This window comes from Diorhabda sublineata, chromosome 3, assembly GCF_026230105.1.
Source record: "Diorhabda sublineata isolate icDioSubl1.1 chromosome 3, icDioSubl1.1, whole genome shotgun sequence".
Taxonomy (NCBI): domain Eukaryota; kingdom Metazoa; phylum Arthropoda; class Insecta; order Coleoptera; family Chrysomelidae; genus Diorhabda; species Diorhabda sublineata.
The window spans coordinates 32,830,778-32,846,632 of NC_079476.1; the positions used below are offsets into that span (position 1 = coordinate 32,830,778).

The window sequence follows — 15,855 nt, forward strand, 5'->3', positions numbered from 1 at the left end:
GAGGCGGCGGAATCTTATGAGGATGGTATTCAAAAACTGGTGCCACGTTATGACAAGTGCCTCACTATTCACGGAAATTATGTAGAAAAGTAGATTAAGGTACAGGTTTTCATGTAAAAATAAAATTATTGCGATATCTTTGCACTTCTTTTTTTAATTCCAAAACGGTACTTTCTTAAAAAAATATGCCTCGTATATGATAGTGACTCATTCCAATGAAGTAACTAGATAATTTCATTGAATTGTACAAAATTTTAATTCATAATGTTATTCTGACTTTATTATATTAATTCTCATCGTTAAAGTTTGAAATAAAACTTTCCTATATCTCTTGATTTTCACTTTTTGTCGATGAACTGTCATTGTCTTGTTCTTTGTCATAATTACATATAGTTCTTCCAATTGCAGATTATAAAAACCCTTACCGAGATTTCTTTTTCTACCATAGGCGTAGATACACAATTTTATAAATTTATTATTTATATAAATACTTTTAAAAATATGTATATCTAACGCGAGAAAGTATTCGTTAAAAGGCAATCGAATTATTATAAATTGGATGGCATTATACGCCGTTATTTCGACAGATGCACTTAATTATAGTCCTACAAATGAATATTAAATTATAAAACGTGAATAGACGAGTAAAATGTACCTGCCTGTAAAGGTTTTTGGTTTAAACAGTGTACCAGACGGAAACTGAACCGTTTTTGTACCCCATTCGTTTTTTTTTCTGGAAATCGAAAAACATGAAAGAAAATAAAACAAAAGAAAAAAAGGGTTGTATAGAGGGTGATACCACATACTTATCTTCTTTGATATCAGGTTCAGCACAGTTTTTCCAAAGATCTTGGCGGTCTGCTGCTAGAACTTTCTACAACTTCTTTACTCAGTTCTGAAAACTGATTACATTTCCGTAATTCTGATTTTAAATATGCAATAGTAAGAGGGTAGTCTGAGAAGAGTATGACCCTGTTCTTTGCACAGCTTGTCAATATAATAAATTTTCTCTAAGTTTAGACCTTTAATAACAGTAAGCAATTCTTTGTTTGTTGGGCCTTTTTTACGATAATTGACAGGAATAGGAATAATATTTTCAGACATAAATGTCTAGCAGGAGCATTTCCAATAAATTGTGTACATACGCCTTCTGACAGCTTCGGCCAATAGAAATGCATTTATGTCGATGTTTTCATTGGTAAACAGTAGATATCATGAGTCCACGTGGACTGACGGTTTGTTATATGTTTACTGAATTTTATACGGAGAGTGAACATTATTTATCTTAATTTGGTATGAATGCAGTGCGTATTTAGGAGATATTGATTGTTCCGTCTTCTGCAATTGATATTGTAAGAACTATAACTTATAATTTTCTATAGAAATTATTCTGGGATTTTGTTTTATTTTGCACTTTTTTGCTCATGTAACAATATTCAATGACGGGATGATAAAAAATTTTAAAAAATCGTAAGAAATTTTTATATGAAATAACCAATATGAGTATTTCAATATTTTTGTAAATCAATAATCGATCGTTAAGTAGTTCCAATAATTTCCTTTTAATCTATAACAAATATTTATTAAACAGTCTACTTTTTCATTACTGGTTGCTTAACTATATGATTGAAGGGTTTCCTAATGACTTGTAAGTTTCTATTGAATACATGTAACTTATATTTTTTTCACTGTAAATGTGTTTTTAAGAACTGACTGAAAGTTTATCATTATAATAATGCTTTTAATAATATTACAACAAACAACTAAGCAATTAACAAGTGTTGAGTCTTCAATCTAGACTGATTACCTAAGGGCAATGGCGTAGGTAACATGTATCGTCAAAACATATCAGAGGGAGTTTACACAGAAAAATAGAATAAAATAACATAAATAAAAAATAGATAATCATAATTGCATTTTCTAATCAGCTAGTTTCCATTTATCCAATTTCTAATAATTTGCTGCTGTCTACATTATGTAGGTTTTTAGTTTTTCTTTTAATGTTGCAGGAGCTACTTCTGCCATGGTATGTAGATATCAAATGCCGAGTTTTTCTCTTCATTTGTATATTTTTCGTTTCTTTGTTTTCGATAACGTTTTTGAATTTTGCGATGATATTAATTGAAAGTATTTTTTCGTCGGAAGAAAAATTTGATGATCCTAGACGTTTTGCATTTATTTTATTACATGGATTTCACAAGAAACTCCTAAAATAAAAAAACACGAAAAACTGCTTATGTAACCTCAAAATGTGTAACCTTACTTTCCCGGTAAAGGGTATATGGTCTCAGTTAAAGTATATAAATAACTAGTACTAAGATCGGGTGAACAATTAATATTGGATAATAAAGGAACTTATGCTCTAACATATAAAAAAACTGAATGCATGTTTTTTTTAAATATAACCAAACAGGAATCTGTTCTATTTTATTCGTTCTGTTCCCCAAATAAAAAGAAAATACCAATTTATATGAAAACTATCATACAAAATCAGAAGTGACCATATACTGTGATAAAATAAGTGTGAACAAGAAAATATTCAAAATATTTGAAGAAAAACGTAACAAGTCGAATGGCACGTTTCAAAATTATGATTGGAAAATACATGTGTGTGTGCCATTTCCTTTAATTTTTAAGAACATTTCCCCAGTTCGACCATGATCAAGAAAAATTTTAATTATACCGAATTGTTCTATGTTTATTTTTTCAATAAACAATTATAACTATTTTGTTTCATTAATACAATTCTTTTTATCTCTTTATCGTCAAATCCTAAATTATAGAAAATAATGAGGATTTTGACAATCAAGTAAGACCACTAATAAGTTAAATATCAGGTTCTGAACTGTGTTATATCCAATTTGAACACATAAAATCCATCTCAAAGATTATATTTCCATACGTATTGTCTTATAACAGCAATAAATCGAAAACAGATTCCAGAATGAGGAAAGTTTTTTCTTAATATTTTTAGAAATATTACAGTCTATTAAAATAAAATATCAAAAGACATCGAGCTTCATAATTAGAGTTATACACGAAATCAAAACTTAAGTTCAAGTATTACAAAAGTATTCCGAAACGGACATAGCTCTAAGGTAACAAATTTATTATTTAGATATATTTATTAATATATTCCCGATATATCTCAAGTGTCGTGCCCATGCCCATCCTTTTATTCAGACTCCACAATATTGATACTGGTTCTTCCACGTACCATTTCAAGTTTGAGCTTTTTCTCCTTTTCCATTGAAAGAATTTTATGAATCTAGGTGCCCTTAATAATAGTATCATTCTTCAGTTAAAATGTTGACGTCTTCATTTTCCAGAAGGCTTGCATTGTCTACTATCGTAGTTGAAGCATGTATTTTGTCGATGGACAACTTAAACTCAATCTTCTAGGACCTGATTACATTTAGAGCCGCTTAACAAACCGAATAAATGACTTTTCTACATTTTCCTTTTATCATTGTAGCTGCGATTCTTGCTTAATGCACTATGGTATAGAGAAGTAGACACATTTCCATATTGTCTTATAACAGGAATAAATTGAAAACAAATTCCAGAATGAGGTTTTTTTTGTAATAGTAACTTTCCTGAAAATTTTAGGGGCGTAGAAATTCTGAGAAAAATTTTTGGCTATCTAAAAGCAATTTTTTGAAATTCGATTAGTTATAAATGGCTATAAATTTACGGGAGGATAGGAAACAAGCAAGTTTAGTAAATTTCACTAAAGTATACATCGATAAGCAATATATAATAAGCTATTGGACGTGTCTTCAAACTTCAAAAATGGTGCATAAAATAATGTTTTATAAACAGGTAACATTTAACCAAAACAGATATTTAATTGGAACTAATCAACTAAACCTAATAAAAGTTTAGACGAAATAACCTTTTTTCTTAAAAAAAGGGATTTACTAAAAATAGTGGTCTTCCAGTTATATAAAAGCTGAGATATAAATTAATAAAAATAAATGAAAGAGGTGTTATTTCAACGAAAAAAAAATCAGCATGAAAATCGACAATCCAAATGCTCACACTTTCGTAGAAAATTAATGAATCTGCCCCTATATAATAATAATATTTAAGCATTTCTTTGTTTTTATTTTATAGGGTAATTTAATAAAATATTCAAAAACTAAGGACAAAATTAAAACTTCTAGCATTTATATCAATTTATTTAGTGAAGATCATGTAACGAAAGAAAAAAATAATAAAATCTGAAATATTTCAAAATAAAAAGATTCAAAGCAGGAGAAAATGATACAAGCCTAGTAATTCAGCGATAATAAATGCTGTTTAAAAACGATGAAAAATATTATTCAAGGTTTACAATGATGTAAATAACGTGGATATAGACAGACTTCTCTAATGTGATATCTGTTCAGTAACCAACATATGAATCTTTCCAGTCCTAAGCCATAACCACCATGAGGACAAGTTCCATATTTACGTTGGTCAGTGTACCAGAAATATGGTGCTGGATCAATTCCTTCTCGTTTATACCTAAAAAGTAATTTAATTGACACTTCCAATATATTAATTAGATATAAACAGTAAACATGAATTTATAATATATGAAATCATTAAAACATTTCCACAGCTGTCATTTGGAATTAAATTACACAATTAAACTATAGACCAAACTACAAAAAATTGGTTAAATGAATGACAATAATAAGTATTTTCCAAATTTTAATTAATCTACCAAAATCTTTGAATAGGATTTGCTACAGTCAAATTTAGAAATGTTAAAACGTTTGAATTTACCCCTCTAATAGCTCTTCTAAATCCCATATCCTCATCGATCCTCCCACGATTTCTCCAACATTGGGTAATAGCACGTCAACACTTTCAGTCAACCTCGCGTCTTCTGGACACTTGCTCATGTAAAATGACTTAATGTTAGCAGGGAACCTACAGAGCATTATAGGTTTATTAATTTTATCAGTCATTTTTCTTTCTGGCATTTCAGGTATATCCTAAAAATAAGAAAAAATCTATATATAAGCTTAGCAATTTATCAATAATATTTGTTCAAATTATTTTCAACATTCATTTAGAATTGTAGTTATAAGGGTTATCCACAAATGAACTGTTAAAAAAACTTATCTTTAATAACAGAAAAAATGCTTGGAGATACAACAACAAAGGGCAATGATATTAGAATAACATATTATATTATATTCCAGATGAACAATGATCAAATTGTCCAAATCAAATTCATATAGTCTGATGCACATATTCAAGTAACCCTGTTACAGTCCCATAATTTTTTATTTCTTAGACCTTTTGATATGTTTATGTTTACATATATTTTGATAAAGACTTAAAGAAGAGTGGAAACGACAATTTTATCTATCTTTCAAAAATTATTGAAAAAACTAATTTTGAAACAGAAGAGACCTAAAATCAAGAGCCGACATACAACTAGGAACAACGAAATTATAACAAGATGTGATAACTATGAAGATCTAGAAGTTATTTTTGACTAAGATGTGATAGATATATTTATGTATGGATGTTGGGTATCATATACACTGCGACCCAAAGTATCTATTTCTTGCTGCGATGCTGGGGATCCCAATGTTTACAGCTGATCTGTTAATCCCACTCCTTTGAGATTGGACAGATAATACAGAAATAAAATGTAGAATAAACAGAGCAAGAACAGTAACTAATTCTCTAAATTGAATACTGAAATGGAAAACAACAAAAATCGAGGATCTACAATGCAATCATTAGAAGCCTAAATTGGTATATAGAGCGAAAACGCAGAAAGAGATTTGTTGGGTACATTTTGGGTGGGATGAGGCAATTTTTTGATACAGTTGCGTAAGATGAGAGAATTTTTTATGAAGGAAAGGTTCGTTAAAATTGGCCCTGATATAGGATTTGCTCCTCTGCAGGGCTGAAGTTGTGGTGATTGGTTTGTAATTGCACTGCTATCGACCCTAAGAAGTTAAGGTAGATCTCAGGGAGGTCTTTGTATGCTGTTGCTAGCAGTGTGGAGAATAAAAGAACGGCTAAAGAAGAAAATAGAAGCCATGCCTTAAGAAGAGCAAATAAACAACTCAATAAAAGAGCAAATGAACCTGAATTATAGAACATATTGAAGAAAAGCAGTTGATGTGGTATGTGCAGAGGATGTGGAAGGAGAGATATTAAAAAAATAATTAATGGGATCCCACAGGAGAGACATATTAAGATTATAATAGATGAATGGAATAAGAAAATCAATGAGTGTAGGAAATCTGAACTATAAGAACAATTAGGCATCGGACAACATTGTAGGATGTTATGTGTTCATTAAGCATCAGTTTTTGAGTGAAAAAATACTATTGAGACAAAAGCTTGATTGAAAAACTATTACAGTAACTCTATAAGGATAATTAATCATTATGGAGTGGTATGCAGAGTAAAATGTCTGACAATGCTTAATGACTAGTTTATTAAAAAAAATGTTGAATAAAGTCCAGATAATCTCTATAGAAAAAAGTGAAGTTGAGAGATGATATCACATAGATATCATATTGAATCGTTTTCAAAACATTTGGGTATGAAGAACTTTTTCAAATGGAAACCAAGTATCTTTACAATGGAACAACAACTTTGAAATGCAATGTTGGAAAATTTTTCACTGATTGTTTCAATATCAAAGGAAACTGTCTTGCTGAATAAAATGAAATGTTGCTATAAAGCTTGTTTTTTTGTTTACTAAACCAGCGAGTTATGTTACTAACTGCTTCTGCACAAATCCTGATGATACAATAATTTTAACTTATGCTAAATGTAATAAGTAATACATTTAAATTTTACCTCGCCAAATTCATAGAATGACCCATCCTCTTTAGTTATATTATTCTCCTTGAGATATTCTATTGCATCAGCATAATTCATTCTCAAGAATGGTCTCTCTGGTATTTTGAAATTCGGGTTGAGTTCATGGACAATGTAACCATAAGGAGATTTTAGAACACGATCTACTACATCACAAATTAAATCCTCTAGGCGATTTAGTAGATCATCAAATGTAATGAAGGGACATTCGGCTTCTACATGAGTGTACCTGCATTATATGATAACACATAAGTTCCAATAATTCAAAAGCAAATAACATTAAAATTGAATTTCAACCATTTGAACCAAAAATAAAATAATGCTACTACTCACTCAGCTAAATGTCTTCTGGTTCTACTTTGTTCGGCCCTAAAACTTTCTGCTATACAATAAACATCCCCCATAGATGCCAGGCATGTTTCCAAATAAAGCTGCGAACTCTGAGTAAGGTAAGCTTCTTCTCCAAAGTAATCCATTTTAAATAAAGTCGATCCTCCTTCAACTTGCGTTTGTACTATAGAAGGTGGAGTAACTTCACAGTAACCTCTATTTGTATAATGATCTCTAAAATATATAGGAATATAATACACTTCTACAATTATCTCATTTGTGCTCATGTGGTGTCGAATATTTTGGAATCTTACCGAAATGCTTGTAGTAGAACTGAGCGTATCCTAAGAACGTTGCATGTATTTTCTCCTCTGATCACAATATGTCTATTTTCTGCCTGAACATCAGGTAAAGCTTGTTCATTTAAAATTGCATCTGCTCCTCCTGGTGGGGCTAAACCAATTAATTCCCAATAATCTACAATAAGCTCATGACCTCCAGGAGCCTAAAATAAAAGTAAAACATCATATAACGAACATCAAATCTTTATTGTGCAGCAAAGAATTATTTTATTATAAATAATTTCAACTTTATCAAATTCAGCAGAAAAAAAATTTGTTTATTAGGTATAGAAGTTGTTATTCAATTAAGCAGTAAATAAAATATGGCTGTGTGTCATTTTTTATTTCGCTTTATATTTTCTGTTGAAAATTGTTTTTTGCTAAAAAACATGAATAACTTGATTTTTAAAAGTTCCAGAAGAAATCAAAATATTATTTACTTTGTTTTACCTACCGTTTTTCCCTTGGGCAGTTCTTTAATAGTTCCATATAAAATTATAGAAGATTCTGTTTGCAAAATAAGTGCACTATATGTTTGACACAGTTTATCATTGAGAACAGATTGTAAAAATCCTGTACCATCTCTTAGGGTTATAAACATCAAATTTTTTCCTTGTCTTCTAATTCTATGTGCCCAGCCATAAACTTTCACCCTTTGATTCCTATAATTTTTTCCTAAAATTACAAACAAGTCAAATATAGGACAATAAATAAATTTTTCTGGATCTTTAATAGTCAAGTTGCAATTGTAATTGTGGGAAAAGACTAAGTTTTAAAAACTAAAATTTACAGAGCTTACTCAAATTAACTCTAACCTTCAAAAATTCTTATCTTTTTTGCTTGAGGCAATGTTTCATCTTCCTGAATAACTATTTTTTTTGCATCATCCAAATTTTTGCTTCGTTTTTCAGCATCTTCTTCTTCCTTTTTAGATTTATCAACCTGTTTGTAATTTTGTCTAACCCAAATTTTCTGAATTTTCTTCAATTGGGATTTAGCTGCTGGTTCATATTTGATATCTTAAATGAAATAAACAAAATAGATTCAAATGCATTGTATATATCAAAATTATACTATTGGTGTGTATAAAAGTAAGTAGAATTTGTAAATGATACACTACAGGTCAAAAGTTTTTGCCCATAATAATGAAATTATAGTCTGTAATTGTAACATATTTAAATTTTTGATTCATCAGTGTGATCCTCTTTTGCTTTTATCATTTTGGCGCACAATTTTGGCATTCCCTTCGCCTTCGCTGTGTTTTACAGTACACATGGATGTAATAATACTTTGACCTAGCACAAATACCCTTCACTCAAAAACCTTGAACTTTGACTCATCACTCCATAAAACTCTCACCCGCTCTTCTCCTCCTTTACTGATCAATATAAAACGTTTATATTCAGCAGTTGTGGTTTGTGATTTATTTTAATTCAGCTGCAATGGTACTTATGGTTACTCTTGCTTGGACTATGAAAGCAAGTTTCAACTGATAGTTTGTCGATTTTACCCATTTTAATTGACAATATGAAAGAGAAATATTTTGAAATTAACTGAATGGATTCCAGAGTGGTCAAAAACTTTTCACTGGTAATGTATATAGAGATAAAAGTATCAACATAATCATAAATTATATTAAAATATTTCATTATCAATAAAAAATATTCATAACTTGTAAACTTTAATAATACGTAAGTATATCCAAAGTTAAATTGATGAACTAAACAATAAAGTTTAGTTTCTTTCATCTTTAACCCTCTACCGCATAGACATCTCTTTATGGATATAGGGTTAGTAAGTGACTCTAAATATCACTACTACAAATTTTTTCACTTCCATACTTCTCTTATTTTTTTTCCAATGTGGCAACAATGTATTTCAAGAAGTATGGTCTTACTCTGTACTAATAATGAGTGCTGTGCAATAATAGGCAAACACTCACAAATATAAGGTAAGTAATTGTAAAATTGAAAATATTCTAGAATATTTGATGTCTTATTTCTCTGGTAAAAATATTATTTTTAAATTAATAAGAAAAGTTAACTTATAAAACAATATGATAAAGTACATATATATGTATATATAGTTTCCTGTGTATCATATAAAATATAATAATTTTGTTTGTAATCACATAAGGCTTCAAATGCACATAATTTAAAATACATTAATTATTTCGAGTGCAGAAAAAAATTTTCGGCAGTACAATTCCTAGCGTCAAAGAACTTGGAGATTGTGAATTTCTTGGTGAATCACATAACAAGTATTTTTCACCATCACCAGTAAGAAGGAATTGACACAAAAGCTATAGTTTCTGATTATAAATGATTTCTTCATATTTTTATTTCCAAATTCAATTAATAGTAGATGAATCAAACCTGTTCAAGATAATATAAACAATCTGGCAAATATTACACTAAATAACTGGAAGAGATCATTGGTAAACTCTTTTTGTCATAGGTAAGGCCCCCTTCTTTACTGGAATCCAAATGTGAGCCAAGTCAAGCATATGAGATAATGATGTGTAACAGATGGGAGGGTCCTCAAGTTTATTTTGTTAAAATCATTGACATTAGAGACTACTTGACTAAATAGAATAACATGTTATGAAATGTCTTCTGAAAAACTAATAAAACAAGTCGTGGACTAGCCGAGAAAATTACCACAATAGACAATGTAGTAATTTCTTATATTTGCTGAAATGACAATAAAAGAGTAATTTTGTTGTCTACTTAGGTAAGCAGCTTACCCTTTGCAATTAATGTCAGATATATTTGTGCCTAAATAAGGACAAAAATTGTTTCTTAACTTTTCATTTATAAATAGATTGCATGAAAATTCTTATATAACTGAGCATTAATTTTTCTGTTTTCTGTTAAGCAATTTATTTCAATGAATTTATTTATGTAAAAAGCACACGTCAGAACTTTTTTTAATAAAATACACAATAAAAACAATGTTTAATGATTCAAGAGTTTTTTTTGTAAATAAAACAAGTAACGCATGCAACAAAGGGTTAAATGAAATTCATCCAGCAATTTCATCAGTCCATCTAATTTTGAAATTAAAAGAATAAAATACCTTCTTTTCCATCCACATATATTATAGGAAACGGTTCAGAGCCAGCATGTCGCATAGCTTGCAATATAGTCTTAAATGGTTTTTGTTCTGTCCCATCTCCACTTTCATCATGTCCATTTTTCTCAGATGTATAAATGGCTGAAATAATGTATTTATGTATCAATTATAATATAGTTCATGCAGTAAACTTACGTTCTTTATTTTCTCCAGACATAGTGTTGATATTTTAAAAACAATATTATTTTATTATTATGTTTGCAAAACCTTAAATTAAAGTGATGAAATTTGAAAATAGTGCAAATTGCGATATATTACTGATTATTAATAATCTATATGATAAGTGGAATTCCTAGATTACCATTACAAAAGATCATATAACAATTATAAAAGAAAATGCATTACTATTAGCACGCAAATATTATAGAGAACATATGCCACATTAAAGATAGGTTACCTTCTCAAAAGTCATAGACTCCCATCAATTTCAACTAAACCAATTGAATGTCAACTGAGCATGTGCAAACGAGATTTTGTGAGTGTATCAGTATTCGGTTTTAAAACATTTTCTAATAAAACTTTGGTTCAGCCACAGATAAACCACATACGGTTCAGTCGAAATATCACACAGCAAAGTAAAAGTTAGTGTGTGATTAAAATTTTTCGTCTCCTGGTTTTTATGGCAATAGCTAGACTATTCAACGGTACACCTTTAGTTGGCACCTCTAAATAATTTTAGTCTCCGCCAATGTCTAACAGCTCTATATAATGCATTTTCAGAAAAATCGCAAACATCATTTGGGAAAAGTTTAAATTGAAAGCAGAAAATTTTGAATTCATATTTATGTTAAAGATATATTTAGGGATAAAAAGAACTAGATCAAAATTCAATGATCTAGCTACTATATATTTTAGGTAGATGTTCTGTGCATCTGAAACTCTTGAGTGACATTTTGAAATTTTTCAATATTTGTATGGACTCGGAAACTGAAAAAACAATACTGCCAACTAATATTTGGTGAAATAAGCTCCCTACATTTTCTCCCTTTTGAGTTTATTAGTGAAACTATGGGTTAGTGGCAACATACATACAGATATAAAAATGAGTTCAAATATTTTGAGAAGTATGTGAATTGGAATAATTCCAAAGACGTCATACTATTTTCAATAGCTGTCTTACAACTGACAAGTGAAAACTTTGTTGACACTAAGTTAATTCTGTTGGCAGTATTGATAACTATATTCCTTTTTCTGGGTACACGTTGAGAAGTGTGTGTGAACGATGAGGTTTGTTGAAAATATTATTATTATATTCATTATTTCTAATCGTTAAAATTAGATTATTTTAAACTTATATCAAATACTCCAACACAATCTTAATTTACGCTTAATTTGTTATTTATAATCCAAAATTGATATATCATAATCTTACACCACATGGTGCCACCATTTTAACGCATTATATTTTCTTTTAAGTTCGTTAAAACTTCAGAAGAGGCTAGCAGCCTCTGTTATGCGATGTGGAAGAAAAAAAGTTTGGTTAGATCCTAATGAAATAAACGAAATTGCTAACACAAACTCAAGTAAGTACTAAAGTTAACCTATAAATTAATAATCTTAAACTATTTGTTTTCACTATTAGGACAGAACATCCGTAAATTAATTAAGGACGGTCTTATAATCAAAAAACCGGTAGCAGTACATTCTCGTGCTCGAGTTCGTAAGAATACTGAGGCTCGTAGGAAAGGAAGACATTGTGGGTTTGGTAAAAGGAAAGGTACAGCCAATGCCCGTACTCCTCAGAAGGTAATATGTCATATAATTCGTATTATTTCATCTAATTAATGTTTATTATGTGATTAATTTTTTTAACAACCCCGTTTTTGTTGGTTAAAAGTTATCTTTTAGTAAAATTACCTAGTGACAATTTCATTTCACATATAAAAAAATTAGTTTAGGATGGAGATCTTATTAGAGGCTGAGCCAATATGGTGACAAAATTTCTGACTTAATTTGAAGGCCATGGGCAATAACACTGTTGGGTACAAACCATGAATCATTTACAATAATTCTGAGTACTATAGCTATAATTGAGTTAGATGCAGTAAAAGATGCCCATTTCATATTCTGTTGGACAGGTCTCTCACTCTGTTAGGTGTATGTAACATGAATAGATTTATTTTTACTTACTTTTATTCTCAAAGTTTTTAGCCACAAGGAAATGGTGTCTAAGTTTGTCTGCAATACATGAAAGGAAATAGTTGGGTTCTGATGAGATGCTAGTCTAGTGTCTTCTGCATATGCTACAATAGTTACATTGTTTGTGGGAATATCAACTGTGTACATAAGATAGAAGTTCAGGCTAAGTGCACTTCCCCGTGGAACTCTTGAAATAATTGTAAGGTCTGATGTGATTTCAAAGTACCTGTTTTGCAAATAGGAGTTTAGGATGTGGAGAAGGATGTGTGGGAGTTTTTTCCTGATTTTGTATAGTAGTCATCATGCAAAACCTGGTCAACTGCCTGAGGAATATATAAAAAGGCAGCTGAACAATATTCTTTATTTATATGACTGATGAAATTATTCTATAAGGATATGTTGCTCTCTAGATCCAATTTGGTAATTATTTATCTAAAAGTCTGCTGACTTTTAGAATCTATTGTCTCAATAAGTAATTGTTCTAGAAGTTTTGACATAACAGGCAATAGGCTAATTGGTCTGTAAGATTTAGTGTCTTCAATAGGTTTCCTTGGATTAGTATCCTTTGGGTTACTTTCCACAAAATTGGGAAATAACCTATTCTTAATACTGTATTGTACAGTTAGAAAAGTCAACCTCTTATTCAATAGTTTTTTCAGGATTTTGCACTAATTAGGTCAAATCCGGCAGATTTTGTATTGATTCAACTTAGCCTTGTCAGTCAGAGCATGTGTTCTTTGCCAAATTTTCCTTAATTTCCATTTGTGCATAATTTTTTGGTTCATTTTCCTCGAAAAAGTTGTGTGATTACTAATTTAAAATCAAAGGGTTAGAAGTAAACAATTTTGAATTATTTTAATGAAACTGTTACATTACTTTCTTAATTTTTATTGAATTATTTATTCAACAGTAATTTCAGTTTCTGAAATAATGTCTTCAAATTGTGAGATAGCAGCAGTTAACACTGGAATATTTCTAGAAAATCAACAAATTAGTATTAATATTATCATTTTATCATACAAACTATGGCAAAATCAATGTTCTTAGCAATTGGTTTATGTTGCAGTAGTTGTTTTGTAATTCAATTATTGATAAAATAATTTGATAACACTAAATTTTTATTTTAATATTTGAATAACAATAATAAAATTATATAAATAGTACATAAATGTGGTAAATTAGCCAGCAGGCTGTATCCTAGGGCAGCAGATTTCAAGGTGCAATAAATTTTGGTCACACTTTTTATTTTGATTTACTTACAATATTAAAAAAAATATTAATTAAACAGAGGTGAGTTTCAAAATTTTTACAGAAATAGAAGTAATTTAATAAAAATGAATAAGTATACTGAATAGTTAAATGTCTTCATGAATAATACTAAACGCTTGGTAAAATATACTATTACAATCATAATGTTGTTAATTCATAGGCTAGCAAAATTGTATTGTCATATTTTTATAATTCAACTTGAACTGTAATACCAAAAAATATTATAAATTATAAAGTTGAAATTTCATTCATAAAAAATTTAATAAGCATTAACTATGAAATCGAATTTTAGATTAGTATATGCTGTTGAAGATTAATGCAAGCGGCAAGTCTGTAAATCCGCCATTGACAAAGAAAGAAACATCTTTTGTTTTGTTAAAATGCTTATCTATTATTACCTACAATATTATGGTATTTATTCGAATTAACAGCGACTGGGGGTCTGAACCTGAAGTACTAATATGAAATTTATTATTGCTGGATAAATTATTTGAAGGTTGTTCATACTGCTATCTAAGAACTAATAAACTTCCCAATTTGTTTTTTATTTCTCAAAATGGTATATTTTCAAGATACAGTATCCCCTAAGATGAAATTTTTAGAACTATTAACAAAAAAAATTGTAAATTTATTAGTTGTGATCTTATTAACAATAAGTTAATTAGTTAAACTTCATAATAAATTCCTTGCATTATTTTGGTATTTTTTATAGACATCAGCCATTTATTAAAATGTTCCAACTCCTTGAAAGGATTTGGGAACATATACATACATTAATAGATAAAAAAATAAAATAGGTGCTTGATTATGCCAAGCTTCTAAGGAATGGTATAATTACATTATGACTGATCTCTTTATCTTGAATTATAGGAATTATGGATACAACGTATGCGAGTCTTACGTCGTTTATTGAAAAAGTACCGTGAAGCTAAAAAAATTGACAGACATCTTTACCACTCACTTTACATGAAAGCCAAGGGTAACGTTTTCAAAAATAAGCGTGTTCTTATGGAATACATTCACAAAAAGAAGGCAGAGAAAGCACGTGCCAAGATGTTGGCAGACCAGGCCAATGCCAGAAGAATGAAGGTGAAACAAGCTAGGGAAAGACGTGAAGAACGTATTGCGACTAAAAAGCAGGAAGTGTTGCTAAATTATCAGAGGGAAGATGAAGCTGCTGCTGCTAAGAAATAAATTTTTTATTCAGTAATAAAAATATAAAAATGATAATAGTTTTTTAATAAAAACTTTGAACATGTTTATATACTGTATCCCCAGGGGAACGTCATATATTTTTTCCTCCTGCTAACCCTCCCACCGTTGGAAATGCTCGTTTTCCGCGATACCAACAAATTCTTTTAACGGATTAAGCTGCTTCCTGCAGCGAAAGGGTTAAACTTTATTTTTCTGTTATGATTCTACGGGCGACGAAACTTTAAAAATTCTTTTTATGATCAATGTATTTATTAAAATAGGTGAAAACTAGGAAAATGAATATAAATAATCTAAAAACTAAAAGAACTATAATTGACTATCTCTAGTGAAAAAAGGAATAGTCCCAGTCATGCCATTATGTTTTTATTTGTTTTTAAACAACGCCAGGTTCAAGTCTACCCTATCAAAAGGGAGTAACTATCTTACTCCTAAATAGTATTTTCAAAAAGTACTAAGATTTAATTCATCATATATCGAATTAAATATTGGTTACTCTGGCAAGAGTAAGTTCACAAAAGCATAAATTGTGCTTAAATATTGTTAATTTGTTTTTATTTAGGTTTTTTAAAAACAATAAAATATG

At 29.6% G+C, this 15,855-nt stretch overlaps 2 protein-coding genes across 2 annotated transcripts; one reads left to right on the forward strand and one right to left on the reverse strand.

Annotated features, from left to right (window-relative positions):
- Positions 1–4,153: 4,153 nt before the first annotated feature.
- Positions 4,154–11,095, reverse strand: LOC130442055 (asparagine--tRNA ligase, cytoplasmic). The gene is made up of 9 exons (XM_056776030.1): positions 10,785–11,095; positions 10,593–10,730; positions 8,330–8,533; positions 7,969–8,189; positions 7,488–7,678; positions 7,177–7,407; positions 6,823–7,072; positions 4,774–4,985; positions 4,154–4,509 (listed from the first exon to the last, which is right to left on the reverse strand). The coding sequence occupies exons 1-9, from the start codon at positions 10,804–10,806 to the stop codon at positions 4,326–4,328; spliced, it is 1,653 nt and encodes a 550-aa protein (XP_056632008.1). The 5' UTR covers positions 10,807–11,095; the 3' UTR covers positions 4,154–4,325.
- A 702-nt stretch (positions 11,096–11,797) lies between these two features.
- LOC130441649 (60S ribosomal protein L19) lies at positions 11,798–15,319 on the forward strand. Its single transcript, XM_056775425.1, has 4 exons — positions 11,798–11,876; positions 12,066–12,172; positions 12,232–12,395; positions 14,928–15,319. The coding sequence occupies exons 1-4, from the start codon at positions 11,872–11,874 to the stop codon at positions 15,249–15,251; spliced, it is 600 nt and encodes a 199-aa protein (XP_056631403.1). The 5' UTR covers positions 11,798–11,871; the 3' UTR covers positions 15,252–15,319.
- Positions 15,320–15,855: the final 536 nt, after the last annotated feature.

Coding starts and splice junctions, on each gene's coding strand:
- LOC130442055 (XM_056776030.1), bottom strand. CDS start 10,806: ATGTCTGGAGAAAATAAAGAAC. Junction 10,731..10,784: donor GTCTGGAGAAAATAAAGAAC/GTAAGTTTACTG, acceptor ACATTATTTCAG/CCATTTATACATCTGAGAAA. Junction 8,534..10,592: donor ATATGTGGATGGAAAAGAAG/GTATTTTATTCT, acceptor ATTTCATTTAAG/ATATCAAATATGAACCAGCA.
- LOC130441649 (XM_056775425.1), top strand. Junction 12,173..12,231: donor AATTGCTAACACAAACTCAA/GTAAGTACTAAA, acceptor TTTCACTATTAG/GACAGAACATCCGTAAATTA. Junction 12,396..14,927: donor ATGCCCGTACTCCTCAGAAG/GTAATATGTCAT, acceptor CTTGAATTATAG/GAATTATGGATACAACGTAT.